Here is a 19,268-nt window from a genome sequence, read left to right as displayed (position 1 = left end):
TTTCCAGGTAGGCATGTGGAGCAGGGATGGAGCAGTTCCCAGGAAAGAATAGTCTCAAGAGGACTCAGGCAAACAAGAGCGAGAAGGCCTGCAGCCAGGATCTGCTTGACCCCATACAAAGTTCCCGTTGACCTCAGCAAGCTGGGAAGAGGCTTGCTGGGGCAGTGTTTCTCAGGCATAAAAGCTGGGCGAGAGCAGTCACTAACAGCACAGATATCTAGAATGAAGAGGTGATTTAGAAAAAAGGAGAAGGAGGCTATTGCAACGGTGTGGAGATGGAAGGACTGTGGCCTTTCCCAAGTGCATGTGTGTGTGCATGTATGTGTACACTGCTTGCCGGGGTAGGGCTCACCCACCACCTAAGGATTTCTCTGACTGCTCCATGGAAGTAAGGAGCCGCTCCTGGCCCCAGTTGCTGGGCCCTCTCAGAGGCAATAGATCAAGGGCAAAAGGCAGCATAAGTAAAAGAGGTCTGGGGGGTTCAAACCAGTCCTGCCCGCTTCATGCATGCTCCTTCCCAGGCTGGCAGGTCCCCCGATACTTGGCAATCTATAAAGCCTCAAGTGTGACAGAAGGTGTGCGGCCTTAGCACTCAGTGCCTTAAGGCTGCTGAAAACCTTAGGGACTCCAAAGGTGTCCCTTCCTCTGGAGAAGGTGTCCTTCTACGAGCCACTTACACAATTGTGTTTACCATAGCATTTTTGTATGCATTATTCCATGTAGGAGAGGTCAGTTCCACTGGGAACTCCCCTTTACAAAGGATTTCTTAATTCCAGAGGCTTCCAAAATGTACAGCTATCAGAGTGCTAATTAAAGAAACAAACAGTTAAAACAAACATACACTCCATCCCGCTTAGAAGCTCCACACCAACAGGTGCCAGTCACAACCAAGTCAGGCTAGAAGTGTGATGCCACCTTTACCTGTTCCAGATCCCACAACGTCCCGGCTCGGTGATTCAGCCATGGCATCGGCGAGCCGCTCCCGCAGGCCCTCCTCTGTGTGCTCCATGGAGGACATGTGTCGCAGCCCAAAGCCCTCCGGCCAGCTCCCACACACCTCCAGCAGGGTCACGCTCCGGTCAAAGGTACCTGCAGAACACATGGGGCATCTGACATTGAGACGACGCTTTCAGAAGGCAGGCCGCTCTTTCGGTCCACCCACCACCTAGCCCCTCCCCACCCAGGGTCCGTTTTAGCTCTTCTACAGGATGGATGAGGAAGAGAACACCATGAGACATGTACGTGCAGGGCAGAACAAAACAGCTCACACCACTGCATCAGAGAGGGTAGAGCTCCAGGAAATGACTTCCACGTCTTTGGACTAGTGGTTTAAACTATGTTCTGAGGAGCTACAGGGTTCCTCTGAAGGCTTCAGAAATTGCTTCCAGAACTAGATTAAGGGCAGGGAACCTCCTTCTCAGGATCAAGCAAAATATCTCTACTTTTCTCTGTTGGATACAACAGGGCTTCACCTAAAAATTCATTTAAAAAGGGGGTTACATAGCTTATATTCTAAAAAAAGCTTTCTAAACCACTATATCCTATAACCTATACCAAACCTCATCATTTCACATTTGAAGCTCAAAGAAGTTATGGTCCCAAGATCCAACAGCAAGTTTGTGGCAGACTTGGTTCAAGAACGCAGATCTCCGGCTGCCTCAGTCTAGAACTCATTCTGCTCCAACTGCATATAGTCTGCCAGCTGCTGAAGGACAAGTGCACAACTGGGGCACCATTTGGGGGATGCCAGCAATAGAGTCGCGTGATAGCATCTTCAGCAAAGATCTTTCATTAATCTGAAGCTGCTCCCCAATTCCAAAAGTACATGGTGCTCTGCTGAATGCCAAGATTAGATTTTACATGCAAGATCACTTCAAAGTCTAAATTTAAATTATTCTACTTTGTTATACAGCAAGTCTTCTGTGAAAGCTTATTTCATCCACGCTCTCTTGGAAGGAGATTATGGTCATGCTCTGTTGCTTTAAGCACATACCATTTCCCCAGCGATTAGGTAACTGAATCCACTGCATTTATTGGGCTTGGTTCCTGCCAGGACCAGGAAGATGGGGAAAAAATGCAAATGCCAATGTTTCCCAAAGTTAAAAGTACGCGCACCACACACTCTTTATCAGGCCTTGCTGCTCCTCTTTGATCAGCCGTCAGAAACTATCTTCCCCAGGCAGTCAGGACTGGGCAGCATCAGCACACACTCTCTGCCAATGACAGGTGGTAATAGAGAGGGTGCGAGCCCCAGCCCCGGCAGGCGGCCCTGCCTCTGATAATGGCCAAAGCATTGAGGTGATAACCGTTAGTAAACACTCCGACAGCCGGTGACTCCATACATCAGCAAAGAGGGCCAGATAATCCTGAGCTCTCCGGACCAGACAAAGGCCCTTGGCCAGCCTGCTGGGATTTATATGTGTGGCCAGGGTCACTACTGGCTCCTGAATGTCATCAGCCAAGTTTGGCTTTGATTTATCTCTTGCCTAACTGTAGGGTAGATTCTTGGTGCTGGGACAATGGGCAGCATCTATAAATGCATGGCCCCAAGAAGAGGGCCATTTTGGGAGCAGGTTGCTGGGGATCAGCTTATCAGGTAGGACTCAGGAGTGGGGAACTGCCCCATACCACCTTCTCTCTCCATCAAGTAGGGTTAGGGTGTGGGTCTGGGGAACGAGGCGCTTGGCAGTGGGGGTGGGGTGCTCTGAGTGTCGGCATTCCTCCAAAGGCCTGAACTGTGCTAAATTCATGCACTGGCGGTGCCCAGCCCAGAGCCAACACTTAAACAGCATGAGCAACAACCCAAAGGTTCCCAGTCCCAAGGACATGTGGTAAGCTAAGTTTTTGATTCTATGACCCACTCACTGGGTGAGGTTAGGCAAGTCCCTCTATCTCCTTTTTCCATCTCTGAAGTGGAACTAATAACTCTTTTCCCTGTGTCAAAGGAGTGAAGAGATCAAGTGAGGTTCCTGCCAGGAGGCTGTGCTCTGCTCTAGTGCTGTCCCACTCTTAGCCGACAAGATCAAGAGCTACAGCATCACTGTTTCTCTGAAGGGTCTGTCTGGGACATCTATGCTTAGTGATTTCCAGAAGAGGGATTAACAATAAAACATGGGCACTCCTCCTCCCTGTACACTCAGGGCTGGGGCGGCAGGTTTCTTATGGATGGAGATGTCCCAGAGCCTGGGGAGGAGAAGGGAATGACCTTTCCTCTTCTCACTTCACAAGAGAGGGTGCCTGCCTCTAGGAAGGCGCTCAGTCAGTGTTTGTACCAACTGCGCCTAGAGGTCAAGGCAGGTAAGCTGATAGCAGGGCCAGAGGAGTATCAGAAACCAAATCAGGAAGAAAACAAAACATTCTAGCAAGATGTGATAGCAAGAAGGGTGCAGCTAAGAAGGTGGGCCCATGGACAGATGGTAAATGCCAGAAGAGTGTGTAATATTTTAAGGGACGAAGCAACAGTATGCAGGAGACAAGAATCATGAGCCAGTGGAGAAGGAAATAGAGCTGGACTGAAACATCAGCTCTGACACATACTACTGCATGGCTGTGGGCAAGTTCTTTACCTTTCTGAGCCTCTGATCATAAAAATGGAAAAACAATACAATCCTACAGGGCTGTTCTGAGGATTGTATTAGATAAATGTAAAAGCACCTGGCACATACTGAGTGCTCGCACACGTATGTGTTAATAATAACAAATAAGTATAACTTTACACCACTTGAAGCATCCTCATAAATTTTGACAATCACAGTGATCCTGAGAGGTAGTATAGGCACCACTCCAACGTATGGGAGAGGAGCTGGGAGCTCAGAGAGATGAAGTGGCATGCTCAAAGTCTCGAAGTGACAGATCTGGAACACAGGCTCCTAGTTCTTAGCTTAGAGCTCATTCTCTCAGCTCACACACTGCTTCCCTTCGCTGCATCTGCAGTGGAGAACTGTTAAATGGAGAAATCACCTCTATCTTTCCTAATTTGTTCTGAGAACTCCCACCACCTTCAACCAATGCCTTTTAAAAATCTTTCCCACGCCCAACCAGCCCAAGTTCCTTGCAGTATCATGGTAATGCTGATGAGTCATCTGTCTACTGGATGGCACACAGGAGAAAAAAAATGATAGGAGATCTAATCTGTTCTCTCTCAGCATGGGAACTGCTAGGAAGTTGTAGGCAGAAGGTTAAGGATACAAAAAGTGTTCAGCAAAGGAGCAGTCGATCGTTCCTACTGTCTGAGAAGTCACAGAGAGGATACAATTAGTGGTCCTGCTTATCATGCTAGAAGGGGTCCCAGCAGAGGCTCTGCAATGCCCCCTTCCTTGTCCTTCCCTTCCGCCTCTGCCAGCGCAGACGAGGACAGCAAAGGGGCTCATGGAGTCTCCCAGTCCTGGAGTCGGAGAAGGGCTGCAGGTGTGTGCATATCAGCAGGGGCTGGGGTTAGAAGGCCAAGCCCTTGGAGGGTGAGGTCACCTCTGGGCTCTTAGGAAACTGCATATCTTGTCAGCATTGTCGGCAAAGCTATCACTCATCTGGCCAGTCCAGAGACACTCCATCAGATGGGCTGCCCCTTTGAGTCCCATTACGAGGGAAAGGTCAGTTTCAAGGGAGAGAAGATACTTAGCACAGGCTGTTTGCAAAGCACAAAATATACGTACTTAGTGACAAAGATCTCTTGTTGAAGCAATGCTCTGCTGTTTACAAAGCCCTCTCACATTATTATTTCAGTTAACTCACACATTCATCAAACATTGATTAGTGTCCACTATGATACATGTCAAGCACTGTACTGAGGCATGGGGACATAGAATGAGCCAAAAAAAACTTTTAAAAAGGCGCTCATGATCCTTCATGAAACCCTGGGAAGCAGCAATTATCACCGTTTGTAGATTTATATTTTACTGAAGCTGAAGGATGTGCGGTAACTTAAGGTCACTGGTTCTTAGTGTGATAGTCTTCCTGTGACCCCTCCTGAGAAGCCCTTCCTCTGGGCCGCCTCCCCTCCTGCTATTCTTTGGACACCATTTTCTAAGTTTCACTTCAAGTCTCACCTGCTCAACGACACCTTGAGTGACTACCCAAGGTACAATGAGCACTCGTCCATAAATTCTGATTGTACGGAAGGTTCTTCACCTTTTGGGGGGAAGCTGATGAAAGCTATGACCTTACCCCAAAATGTGTGTTTGCACACATAAAATTATGGAAGCAACTTCATAGCATTCATGGATGCCTCTGAAGCCCCATCCTTGGACCCTAGGTTAATTAGATCAGTCTCACAGCATTATTCCCATGCTGCCTTATAATATTCTCATGATCTGCTTTACAACCTAGTTTAGAAGCTCCTTAAGGGCATGAATTCTTCCATAGCAGTAATAGCACAGGACTTTGCACATCGTGCTTGCTCAAAATATGTTTGTGTATTGACTGATTATGACCATCTGAGAAATCTGACAGTCACTTCAGAGTCAATACCCTTTGGGTGGGGTCCCACAGCCTAAATGTAGGTCCAGGATTGGGAGGAATGAGATAGAAGTAGGCAGAAAAGGGAGCTAAAATTAAATAAGAGGAAGGAAGAAGATTGTAAGTGAGCAGAAAACAATGTCACAATATTACCCTACTGGCTTCTGTGCATTATTTAGATTTGAGATTCTGAGAACTGGAAGAACCAAAACACTCTGCCTTGGATGGCACAGAGCGCTGGTCTCATACAGGTGAGCCTCCCGCACCCTGCTTCCCAGCTTGGCATCCTGCATTACACTCTCTCCCCAGAGGAGAACTGGGTCAGGTTCTTGGGTTTCACAAACCCATTAAAGGCATGCTGTGACAGCTGGTAAGCTGGCAGCTCCTGGGGAGGAGAGGGGAACACGTGCTCTGCCTTTTGTATACCATTGTTGAGGGGCAAGGAAGCCCAGGGGGTGGAGGGGGCGTGGGGGAGGTGGGATGTTCCTCTGAGCTGATAATGTCTAATCACACCCCTGCTATTTAAGAGACTGTGGCACAGCCTCTACTTTGCATCAGTTAGGTTCAGTCCAGGGTTTGGACTTCGCTGAGAGCCTGTTGATCGGATTTCCAGTCACCAGAGAGGCCAGGTACCAAGAACAAAACTTGTCATTAAATAACGCTCTTCAAGACATAGGCCCTTCTGAGTGAGAGTTTATGATAATAATGATGTCCATGATAACTATCAAATGATCCTGGGCATGACAAAAGCAACCATAGGAGAACCTCCTTTGCCTGCTCTCCAAACTGGCTCACCAAACTGAGATTCAGACTGATGCTGTGGGCGAGCTCCTTGCTCTACACTACAGGTTGGCTCATATAAGCACAGGCTGACTTAGGTCTACTTGGACACCGGATGTGTCCAGAGGCATACTTTCCTGTCACTTTGCACTATGTCATGACTACTAGAGATTGGTTCACTGTGGGAGGGGAGGTAGGGTGAGAAAATATGAGGACCCCATCTATCCCTCTCAACCCTTTAGGGTGATTCCCAAGATAACCATAATCCACATCGACAGACATAGTACAAAGCAAAATGGCCTAGACTCCACAATCTTTTATGACTTAGATTATCTAATGCTCACCAAACTTGTGACAGTGTACCATGTTTGTCCCATATTCACCCATTTGGCTGCGGGGTTTAGATTTGGGTATTAGGTCATTTTTGAAGGATATACTACTCCAGTTCAGAAGTGAACTGAGCAAGAGAAAGGAAAGGTAACCAGCAAAGCAAAGAAATGCCTCAGCTCATGTTGGCAAGCCAGGAGATGCTCACGGGCCAGATGTGGTGATGGCGTACACATCTGTTCTCACAGGCCCTCGGGGCCACCAGTGGGAAGAGATTATTCATTGTTCATCAGAGGCCCACGCACAGACTGCCATGTGTGGCCAACAGATCAAAGGGTCCTGAGCCAGGGCAGAGGAGTTCTACAGTAATTGAGACACCAAGAATTTCCTTGCAATTTAACATGAAGTAGTCATTTTGACAATGAGCCTACTTTCACAACTGCAATATATGATCACAACTCATACTTTAAAAGTTAGAGGGGCCGGCCCTGTGGCTGAGTGGTTAAGTTTGTGCGCTGTGCTTCAGTGGCCCAGGGTTTCACCTGTTTGGATCTGGGCATGGATCTAGCACCACTCGTCAGGCCATGCCGAAGCGGCGTCCCACATAGCACAACTAGAAGGTCCTGCTGGAATATACAACTATGTGCTGGGGAGCTTTGGGGAGAAGAAGAAGAAGAAGAAAAAAAAGGACTGGCAACAGATGTTAGCTCAGGTACCAATTTTTTAAAAAAAGAAAGTTAGAATATAGATTACAAATCAAGACATCTAGGTTATAAGTGGTATTCTCCTATTAATTTTTCTGATTACTCTAGGTCTTAATTTCCCCCCTTAGAGAACAAATGAGTGACTCCCATTTAAGAGGTATGTGACATTGGCACTAATAGTTTCAATGTAATTAACAATAATACACTAACAGAGTAATGGTGAAATGGTGTTTGACGTATCCTAGAGTAAAAGGTATCAAATTTCATTTTCTATGAACCAGGTAACATAATCAAGCAGTCGTATCATAAGAGTCTTTCTTTCTAACTTAATTAAAAGCATACAGGAAGCATAAGACCTCGGTTCAAATACCATCTCCTGTTATTTTCTCACTCTGACCTTGGGAAAGTCATTTAGCCTCTTTGAACCTTGGTTTCCTCACCTACTGTAATGTGCTGAATCGTGTCCACCTAAAAGATATGTCCATCTCAGAATGTGACTTTATTTGGAAATAGGGTCTTTACAGATGTAATTAAGATGAGAGCATCCTAGATTTAGGATGAATCCTAAATCCAATGACTGGTATCCTTAAAAAGAGAAAGGAGAGGGGGATCATAGACATAGAGGGAAGAAGGCCACCTGAGCACAGAGGCAGACTAGACTTACGCTGTGACAAGCTGCGGAGCACCAGGAGCTACCAGAAGCTGGATGAGGCAAGGAAGGATTCTTCCCTGGAGTCTTTGGAGGGAGCATGACCCTGCTGACACCTTGATTTTGAACTTCTGGCCTCCAGAAATATGAGAGAATAAATTTCTGTTGTCTTAAGTCACCAAGTTTGTGGTTATTTGTTACAGCAGCCCTAAGAAAATAATACACCTATAAAACAAGGAAATGAATATTTGCCTTCTAGGGCGGTGGTGAGCATCAGATCAGATAGTACATGAAAAAGTGCTTTGTAAACTGCACAGGGCTACTCAAACATGGAGGACTACCCCGGGGCTCTGCGAACAGCTCTTCTGAGGGGCAGTGGGACTCTGTGAAAGGCTTAGAGAGTGATGGGGACACCTCTAGATAAGCAGCTAGAGGAGGAATACTGGAGCGGAACAGTCACATCAGCTCCTAGACTGGGCAACTCCCTCAGTAAAGCTGAGTGGCTGTGTGTGTGACATAGCAAGGGCCTTTGAAGAGCGGTCACAGCATCTAGGTGGGTGTGTGGCCCCCACTTCTCTGAGGATGCCTGCAGGGGGCACAGGAGAGCAGGGGAAGTGGGCTCTCAGCTCTGAGGTTAGGTCCCTTATATCGCCTGATCTCCCACATCTGAGGGTGGGGATAAGATGTCACAGCTCCCTAAATTCATTAACGAATAAACAGCATCATACTCAACACGGGAAAGGATGAAATGAGACAGGAATATTACTAGTAGAAACTATCTGAAGGGCAATTTGGCAAGACGTATTCAGAGCCCTTTAACAACATGCCCAACTGACTGAGGGTGCCACTTGTAGAAATCTAGCCCAAGTCAATAATCTAAGATGCCAACAAACCTTCACATGTAAAGACGTTCGTTGTCACTTTAACATAGCCTTACAGTAGGGTATTTGTTAAGCAAATTATACTTCATTCTTGCAGTAGAATATTAGGTAGTCATGAAAAATTCTAACAGGGGAAATTATTTAAGAGATACTGTTAAATTAAAAAAGCAAAACAGGGCCCGGTCTGGTGGCACAGTAGTTAAGTATGCACATTCCGCTTCGGCAGCCCAGGGTTCGCTGGTTTGGATGCTGGGTGCGGACATGGCACCACTTGGCAAGCCATGCTGTGGTAGGTGTCCCACATAGAAAGTAGAGGAAGACGGGCACAGATGTTAGCTCAGGGCCAGTCTTCCTCAGCAAAAAGAGGAGGATTGGCAGCAGATGTTAGCTCAGGGCTAATCCTTCTCAAAAGAAAAAAGCAAAACAAAATTGTATAGTTAGCATTACTAAGCAATGTAAAGGAGGCATAGAAAAACAATTTTAAATGGTTCTGGACCAAATGTTAAGCATGGTTGCCTCTGAGTAGTTGGGGGGTTATAGGGGACTCTTCTGTTACTTTATACCTTTCTATATGTGTCCTATAACTTTTGTAACCAGTATAAAATTAACAAACAAAAAAACACTAATGAAAAATTGAGAGAGGAAAAAATGCCCTGTGACAGTAGCACTCCTGCTGGGCCCTAGACAGCAGGCCCGTGAGGAGCGTTTGAGGGGAGGGCCTGACTTCGAGGAGCCGCCTCCACCCTGCACTTGGTCATGACTCAGCTGGGGCAGGTGAGCCTACAGCTCCACGGCCCATGGTTGACTCTTCTCCCAGTGGCCATGGCTGCCCACACACAATATTGACTCGTCCCTGTGTACATCTGACATACTTCTTTTTAATTCGTATCAGGAATGTGTACCAACTTGTGTGTGAAAAGTGGCAGAAACAATTCTACCTCTGCACAAATTTTATGCACCAGATGAGAAAGGGCCAGAAGAACAACTCTGGGAGAAGTCGATTTTTAAAGCAAGTCCCTTTACCTGTCACCTTTGTCCCCACCCTGCACCCCTCCCCACACCCCCCACTATCCTTTGGCTAAAGAGGACACAGCTCCCTGGGAGATGCCCTTTTGTGCTTGTCAAGGAATGTCTGAGCCCCTCACACATCATTAGGAGGTCACTGAGCAGGACCCCGCCTTCTGCCTGGGAGCCCAAGAGATCAGTCATCGCTGCAGGGCCCAGGAAGGAGAATTTCCACGGGCTCCACACTCAGACCAGACCAGGAAGTGCCTCAGAGAACAAGAGAGCTTTCCAAGTCAGGCTGACACGAGCATTTCCCAGATAGGATCCCAGAGACCCTTTCTTCCTTTGCTTTAGATCAGGCACAGTCACAATTTCTACCCGTCCAAGTGGGAAGAGAAGAATCATTTTGCAGCCAGACTGCAGTGAAAATATCCCCTTCAGGATGCTCTGGCCTGCTTCCGAGGGCGCAGAGACAATGTGCACACAGCACTCTGTTACAGGATTCCTACAGTCAGGCTCGGAATACGCTGCAAGACAAACTGTATCCTCGGAAACCTAACGACTCCTTGGATGGAAAAATTTCATGGAATTGTATCTCTCAAGACAAGTAAGCACACAAACTGGGTTTTCTAGGACAGTCCTGATTCCAAATAATTAGTTCTGTGATCAGATCATATATCAGGAAAGGCAAGAGAACAACATCTGGGGAGTGTCTATTTTATGCCAGGCATAGCTCCTTACATACGTTACCTAATTGAAATCACCCCAGCAAGCCTATGAGGTTGGTGCTAATATTCCCATTTTTACAGGTCAAAAACTGAGGCAGAGAGAAGTAAAATTTTTGCTCAAGATGACAATAGCAAGAGTACAATCAGGATTCTGATTCTAGATTCACCTGGCTCCAAAGCCTGTACTTTCCCCACTAGAATCCATGCTGAATTTTGATTTTGAAAATATGGCTGCAGTACAAGTAAGGGGGCTTTTCAGCTCAGTCTTCCTATTCCAGAATTTTAAAGTGGTTTGTGCAGTTGGGTAGTAGTGGGGCAGGAGGAACAAGCTCACAAAAATCCTATGTTTGTCTTAAAGGAGACCTTAGTGCTCCAAAAATAAGCCAATTTGAGGCTCTCAGCTAAGAACTTTGAAGTCTGAAACCTGGGGCTAAGAAGTCCTCTGTTTTTATTAGTTAAAATTAGAAGATGTTTCAAAACCATCCGATTTATCACAACTGGATTTTAGATGTGAAACCAAATATACACACAGACATGCATGGCTTGTTCTTTTGGGTTATTTTTGATCCTCCCTGAGGATCTGCATTTCCTCAGATGAGACCTCACTGCTTCCTCGGCTGGCTGAGGTGTCTGGAGGCCCAACTTTGCAGGCCTGGGCCCCTGCTGGCCTCAGGAATTTCAAAGGCCAGGGAGAGATGGGTGGGCAAATTGGCTCCTTTGCTCCTCTAAGCCCCCAGGGCAGTAGCTGTGGTGAAGGGAAGGGAGGAACTCATGCTGCACTGAAAGGGGGTCCTGGATGTGCCTGCGGGTCCTGGAGTTGACTGGTTTGACATCCTGCCTATTTTTGGCTTTGTTATTTTGGAAGTCACCTAACTGTGTGGGCTTTAAAGTAATGCTCCCAGTTTGGGCAATGGGCATTTCCATTTGTAGTGCGTGGTCAGCCTTCTACCTCTCTCTGCCATCAAAACCCATCAGCTCTCACTCCAAGAGGCAAACCTGAACCAGATTTTCAGCCGCAGGGGTCTTGGGATGAAGATCTGGGTCTGGCTTGCCATTCTGACAAGGGGTATATTACATAATAGGATCTCTACTTTCCAGGCCCTTACAACGAAGCTGTTCAGCAAACTTGGCCTCAGGGCCTGAGAAGAACAAGATGGGAAACAGCATTGTTTGGACCATGGGGGACACTCACTGGAGCTGGGGTGGTTGGGGACAGATTCCATCAGCCATGGCGGTCTGAGGTTGGTGCAGGACATTCCACGGGCGGGGGTGGGGGTGGGTCTGAGCACAAACACAAAGGCAGGGATATTTCTCACACAGAGACAGTGAGTAGAGTCCACTGGAGCAGGAGGTCTCTCACAGAGAATAATACCTCACGCTGTTTCACAGAATCACTGCATATTTTCACATAATGATTTCATTTTTATTGTGGGACCACAGCAATTTGTACCATAGGCTGGACAGACACTGTCGACTCAATTTTATAGATGATGATACTGTGGCTCAGGGTGGATAAATGACTTGCCTCAGTCACCTTAGTTTCTTGCCTCACAGGGTAGTTGTGGAACCACGTGTGAAGGTCCTCAATGAACAAACTAACACACTACAGAAATATTATCATGGCTGCCTGAGGTGGGCGCAGAAGCGGGATCACAGGGTGAAATGGTGATTTACCTTGCTGAAAACTTGCCTAGTGCTTGCTCAGGCCCCTTGTCCTACAGGGACTTCCTTGACTTTTGGCCTCATTTCCTGGTCTTGCAGCCTGTGGGGGTGGGGCTCAGCTTGGTCTATCTTGAATTTATCGTACAAGGTGTGCTCGGGACTTGTTCCACACCTAAACAGTGGGGCGCCTGGGAACTGTCATTTCCTGTCTTGACATGTCGAAGCATTTGTTCAGCCTTGGCCGGTCACACTGACTCAGCAGCCCAGGCATGGAAACCGGGGAGGATGGAGGGAAAAGTTGAGACGCTGCAGGAACACACAGGGGGAGCAATGAGGCGTAGAAATCTTAACAATGACAATAATCCCTTCACTGAACGCTGCTTTACCCTTTACAAGGTGCTTTCACAGGCGTTTTTCCCCTTAATCCTCACAACACCCCTAGGGAGGAAGGCAAGGCAACTGTTGCCAGTCCCCCTTTCACTGCTGGGGAAGTCAGTGCAGAGAGTTAAGTGAGGGGCAGCGCTTGGCTTCCAGAACCTAATCCTGTGCTCTACACCTTTGCTACTCAAAGTGTGGGCCGCTGGCCAGCAGCAGCAGCACCTGGAAGCCTGTTAGCAATGTGCCTCTCAGGCCGGCCCCAGACTTAATAAATCAGAACCTGCACTTAAATCAGATCCCCAGGGCGTTGCGCGCACACTGAAGTCAGAGAATGCTGCTTACACCACACTCTCCCAAACCCAGTCCTGTCCTTCAGAGCATTTTTCAGCTGTTGGTCCCTTAGAGTTTACATATCTGGTTTTATTGACTCATTTAAAGACAAGGAAATTGAGGCCCAGGGAGGGGACAGGGCTGTGACAGACGCGGGACAGACAGAACCTTGGTCTTGCAAGTCAGTCCTGAGTCCACCACATCCAGTGACTTTCTCCAGCAGACATGCAATGGCTGTCTGCCTTCCCTTTCCTCCCCGCCCCCCACTCCATAGTTCAACCCTCTAACCGCCCTTGGCTGCCGGTCCCTCGGCCTCTCCCCACAGTTCCAGCCTTGTGTTAAGTGTTAACACAAGTTCTAGGGCCTGGGGTTAACACTCTATTAAAGCAAACAGAGAAGTCTGTACCTCCTGCTAACAGTCGAGGAGCCGTGTGGGAGTGCGGGGCACTGAGGGGCCTTTGCACAGCTGTCCAAGGGCAGGCCAACGAGCCAGGGCTGTCTCTGCCCTTTCCCCTCTGGCCCTACTGCCTATAGGAGAGGGCTGGGGAATCTTCACTTGCTGAGAAGGAGACGCTGCACAGGCTTTGTAAAACGCCCACTTCATTAGGAAGTGTGAAAATGCCCGAATAACTGTGTTAATCTGGTAATGATTTCCCCTCTCTGCACTGGTCTCACTGTGGGCCAAATTTGGTGCCCGTGGGGAAAGCAATTCCTAGGCCGAGGTGGGAGCTTGGGGCCAGGATTCCCCCCACTTCTACTCCACTGAGGCCGGGCAGGATGGTGCTCATTCCCCTAGCTGAGAAACAAGTTCACAAAGGCCAGTGGAGCCTCCCCTCCCCTGTCCCTGTGTGAGAATGCCGATCCCTCCCGTGAGGAGGAAGCAACATGTGCTGTTTCTCCTACACTCACGCAAGGTTTATAGTCGGCCCGGAATGAGCCTGTCTGCGTGTGTGCAGAAACCTATCTTTTTATCTTTGGACCTAGGATACATAATGGATTAGAGGAAGATCAGGGCCATCCATAAGGAGAGAGAGGAAAAAAAAAGCGAAGGCGCCAAGGGGCCTGGAGGGGCCTGGAGACATTACGCCACTATGTCACACAGACACGGACCTGTCATCTAACCGTGAGTTAGGGGTAACAGCTGAATGAAATAATTAATTTCTCATTGTGCTTCATGTGAGCTTTAGAAATGCCTTGAGGGTTGAAAAGCTACTAGAATAGCATTCTCATATTCCTCAGACTATTAAAAAAAAAGTAAATAAATAAAAACCAAGCCTTGTTTGTTGTAGAAACACCTACCAAATGGCTCAATGAACTTGCAAATTCACCAAATCTGTCCTGGGCAAGTCATTAACCATTTCTGGGCCTCCCTTTAAAACAAAGAGGCCTAGATGTGAGCTCCATAATCTTCTAATGTAGGAAGTGACTCTCCTGCTCTCAAGATCCAAACTGGGTGGCGGTACCCTTTACTGGGTGAGCCATCCCTCCTCCTTCCGCCCTGGCCTGCGGAGTCCACCTTTAAGGCCCACCCGTAGCTGCTTGTACCCTTTGAATCGAGATGCAATCTCTTCTCTTCATTTAGCCCCTTCTTATATCTTATTTTTTAAACCATTGTGAGATGAGGTTGGGGGACAGATCCTTCAGACAGATGAGGTGGTTATAAGGTCACTGAGCTCTCTGTTGGTAGAAAGAGCACTGGTTAAGAGTGGGAAACGCTCTGGTAGTTCTAGTTGTGTGACCTTGTGCAAGCCACTTCCTGGAATCTCAGTTTTCTCCACTATAATAGAATAATAGGGGCCGTCCCGTGGCAGAGTGGTTAACTTCACATGTTCTACCTCGGGAGCCCAGGGTTTCGCTGGTTGGATCCTGGGTGTGGACATGGCACCACTCATCAGGCCATGCTGAGGCGGCATCCCACATAGCACAACTAGAAGGACCTACAACTAGAATATACAACTATGTACTGGGGAGGCTCTGGGGAGAAAAAAGCAGAAAGAAAAAAAAAGAAGACTGGCAACAGTTGTTAGCTCAGGGGCCAATCTTTAAAAAATAAAAAAGAATAATAACTCTAGTTACTACTGCTAGTTATTCGTAATTCTCAAAATTATGCTAACATTCAAATGATGTGATCGAACCACCAAGACTATAACGCGTTGGGGCTGGGCCGGTGGCGCAGTGGTTAAGAGCACATGTTCCGCTTCTGCGGCCCGGGGTTTGCTGGTTCGGCTCTCAGGGGCGGACACGGCACCGCTTGGCAAGCCACGCTGTGATGGGCGTCCCACATATAAAGTGGAGGAAGATGGGCATGGATGTTAGCTCATGGCCAGTCTTCCTAAACAAAAAGAGGAGGATTGGCAGCAGATGTTAGCTCAGGGCTAATCTTCCTCGGAAAAAAAAAAACTAAAAAAAAAAGACTATAATGTGTAATCAGTGTGTAAAGTACTGATTTTACTCTTACAGGCCAGATGGTCTTAGATTGGTGCCTTCACCACTTCCCTCCAGATCCTTTGAGACTAAGGATAATGTCCAAGCGGTTTGGCTTCTGGAAGAGTGGGAATATTCACATAGCTCAGCACACTACTCATTCCTAAATCAGGAATGTGAAGTCACCAATAATGTCTTAACTGTAGCTTTAATAGTACACAAGATACTCAACTGCTGCCCTCCAGGATCAAACGGAGCTTACCTGGTATTCTGATGTCCCAAAGATATCTAAGAACCAACAGGCTGTAGCACAGATTTTGTCACATAATAGGTGCCCAATAAATGTTTACTGAATGAATGAATGAAAGAACAAACCTTCACAGTATTTTGATCTGAAGTATGTATCAAGGGTCTGAAGGGAGCTCAGGAAGACATTTCTCAGACACCCTCCTACCTCCAGGTAGCACCACCCTTAAATTTCTCATTCTAAAGTAATTCCAGAAAGGAGAGGTCCCTATGCTCCTTGGAGGCAGACTCCTGAGTATTCTACCCAGCAGGTACCTTCTTCCTGCAATATTAAAATAAGTACAATTAATATCTCTAACTATCCTGGAAAGATAATGTCTCAAAGCTAACTGTTTAGGAAAGGTTATTTACCTTGACCATTCATTACTGACAATGTTTGAATTTCACAGATTTGCGACCTCGCACAAGGGACACAGGCCCTCTGAACCACTTCTGTGCCTAATAAATACCTTTGGCAGAGACAAAGCCTTCATTTACATAATTGCTTCTGAGAATAGATGTATTAAGCATACTTTATGAATTTCACTGCTGGAACAGTAAGCAGTGTTAGGTCTTAAACATATAAACAAGTAGAGCCGGCTCCTGCCATGGCAATAACCTAAAAATGTCTTCCTTGTCTACATATGGTGCCTCTCCCAAACTTCTTTGATAGTCAGCCTTTTTAACACACGGTGGGGTTTTTTATTTTTCATTTATTTTTTAATTTTTAAATTTTTTTTTTAAATTTTATTTTTTCCTTTTTCTCCCCAAAGCCCCCTGGTACATAGTTGTATATTCTTTGTTGTGGGTTCTTCCAGTTGTGGCATGTGGGACGCTGCCTCAGCGTCGTTTGATGAGCAGTGCCATGTCCGTGCCCAGGATTCGAACTAACGAAACACTGGGCCACCTGCAGCAGAGCACGTGAACTTAACCACTCGGCCACGGGGCCAGCCCCATGGTGAGGTTTTTTAAATGCTGGATTACGTTCAGGTCTATTATTCCACAAAATGGAGCAGGTCATCAGACTGTCTACACCAGAGGACAGTGAGTGTGCTCCAGTCTAAATGCTTTCAGAGAGATAGTGCTGGACCAAGCATCTGTCTAAATGCAGGATTTCCATTGGATTCTCCAATACTCAGTTGCTCAGACACTCTCCTTTAGATCAGTGGGTTAATATTTCCATCTCTACACATCTGAGCAGTCCCACCAGCCACTTACCAGCGGCTTATAACTATGGGGATTCTCCAGAACCTTAGGTTGGAACCTGTCTGTGTGTAGGGTGGGAGGGTGGGGGTGTGATTTGTGAAAGAGCCCCCAGTTATTATGGAACAAGCTCTGGTCTGGAGCATCATTCCCAGACTTCCCTAATGAGAAGAATCACATGGTGTGCTTATTGAACAAACGGATTCTCAGGCCCTTCGCCAAGACATTCCAATGCAGTGATTCCAGGATGGGGTCTGATTTTTACCTGGGAATTTTGGGAACCACTGCTCTAGAGCAGCTGGTCCTCAAATCCAGCCTTAAGGATCTCTCAAGATTGTAAAAAGCACATGGCTGTCCTCCCATGATCATGGTAGCTTAGGTATAACCACGTGGTCCCCTGTGGCAACCGGGATGCTATAAAGGAAGGCTGACTGCATTGGGAAATTGCTGACTACTCCCATCCTTCCTTAGTTTCCTCTGGTTTCCCTCCTCCCTCTCTGACCAACCCCCGAGTCTCTCCCAATTAGATTGTTCTTAACCCTTAACCTTGTTCTCTTCTTTCTCCATACACTTTGCCTGGGTGAGTTCATCCACTCTCATAGTTACAACTACCACTGACATGCTATTGACTTCCAAAACTGTACTTCTAACTCAGTTCTCTCCTGGCGTCCAACTCCACTTGTGTCAGACCAAACGTGTTCCACAGGCACCTCCAACTCAACGTTTCCAAAACAAATTCATTACCTACTTCTCCACAACTTGTTCTTCCTTCTCTCTTCCCTACCTAAGTGAATGGCAACACTGGCTTCTCAGTGGCCCCAGCCACACTCCTCCCTTTCCTCACCCCACAGCCAGCTGATCCAGAAGTCCTGTGGATTTCACTTCCTAAGCCCTCTTGGATCTGTCTCCTACTCTCCATAGCTACTAGGTTAGGTCCTTATTAGTTCTCACTGGGATTATTGCAACAATCTTTAAACTAGTCTTTCCGCCCATTAATATAGCTTCCCTTCATTTAATTCTTCTTAGCGCCACCAGAGTGACCTTTTCTACAATGCAAATCTGAACACTGTACTCATCTGTCCACAGGATAAAGCCCAATCTGCTTAGCATGACTATCTATCATCTGGCCCCAGCTCTCTGCACACCACACCCCCTTGCATCTTGCCCCCAGTGCCTCTGCATCTGATGCTCCCTCTGCCTGGAATGTTCTTTCCTGGTTAAGTCCTATTCATCCCTGAAGACAGGTCAGCTGGGTAAGACTACCATTCCCCTTCTGGGTCTGACTTAGGTCTTCCAACAGGCCCCCTCTACACCCTGGGCTCACCTTCAACATAGCACCACGGTGTAGTCAATGCAACAACAGCCACTTATTGGGTGTCTATTATGGTCCAGCCACTATGCTGGGTGCTGGGAGTTTCAGTAAAGGAGACAGACTACAAAAAAGAACAACAAAGTATTTTCTGGTCTACCTTTGTCATTAAACTGTAAGTTCCTGGAGGGGATCATCTGCTGCTTTTTCTTTTCTTTTTTTTTAAATCTCTGCATCCTAACTGCATAGCACAATGCCTCAGTTCCTTGCACCTAGCAGGAAGGAAAGAAGGGAGGGAAGAAACTGAGGTTGTTTAACCTGGAGAAGAGAATGAGGGAGCTGCAGTTCCAGTATTCAAACATTTGAAGAGTGATTTTATGAAAAGGAATAGATGGGGTTTTATTTGTGGCCCCCAAGGGGCAAAAGAGGACACTCTGAGAAAAGATAATGAGCTGCCACATTTCAGACCAAGAAGAGAAGAGGCGCCAACTGACATGACAAGCTGTCTCCTATAGCTGATCTCCTATGGAGATCCTCGATGCAGCCTTCCTGGATTCACCTGGGCAGGGACCGGTCCGTCTGCCGCATATCCCCACAGCACCCACACACCCTCTAACACAGTGCGTATGACACTGTGAGGAAGCAATCTGTTTTCATGTCATCTCCTCAATTTAGCACTGTGAGCATTTTGGCTTATTTTTGTATTCACAGAGCCTAACAGAGGCAGTACAGAAAAGCTCAGGCTTTAGGGCCCTTGTTCCGTCATTTAATAGTTGCATAAGATTGGGCAAACTTAGTTACCTCTCCTAGTTCAATTTAGACATCCAGAAAATGGGCATAATAAAAAATATTAAGGCTTAAACAAATGTGCTCAGCACAGTGTCTGATACACAGTAATGCTTAAATGTCCTACCATCCCAATGATCCTCAAGATGACCCGTGAAGTTCTTCTGTTTCAGGCAGAAGCTGAAGTAGAAAAAGACTTTGCATTAGGCCACAGAGCTGGACCCTGGGCCAGGATTTTAGACATCTCATATAGTATTCCTTTCAGGCATTAAAAAAAAGTTTTCTCCCTGATTTTTCAATCATGCTAAAATGATCTGACAATAAAAGGAAGTACTTTCTTCTCCAAGGGAATACAAATGTTCT

General features: G+C 46.9%; 1 protein-coding gene across 16 annotated transcripts in view; it reads right to left on the bottom strand.

Moving 5' to 3' along the window:
* Positions 1-19,268, bottom strand: part of BCAS3 (BCAS3 microtubule associated cell migration factor) — a 569,848-nt gene that overhangs the window by 22,210 nt on the left and 528,370 nt on the right. For 15 of the 16 annotated variants that reach the window (XR_011493725.1, XR_011493724.1, XM_014856948.3 and 12 more), the window contains one exon: positions 922-1,089. Coding sequence is in view for 13 of the 16 variants with exons in the window: in XM_014856948.3 (XP_014712434.1) it covers positions 922-1,089 (168 nt within the window). In the remaining 3 variants the exon portion in view is untranslated. Of the gene's footprint in view, positions 1-916; positions 1,090-19,268 lie in introns of those variants that run through there. The other variant, XM_070482860.1, reaches the window with a different exon arrangement.

The sequence above is a fragment of the Equus asinus genome, chromosome 13 (assembly GCF_041296235.1).
Source record: "Equus asinus isolate D_3611 breed Donkey chromosome 13, EquAss-T2T_v2, whole genome shotgun sequence".
Lineage (NCBI taxonomy): Eukaryota > Metazoa > Chordata > Mammalia > Perissodactyla > Equidae > Equus > Equus asinus.
The sequence above is the reverse complement of the archived record's forward strand: the minus strand, read 5'-3'. Positions and strand labels throughout refer to the sequence as shown.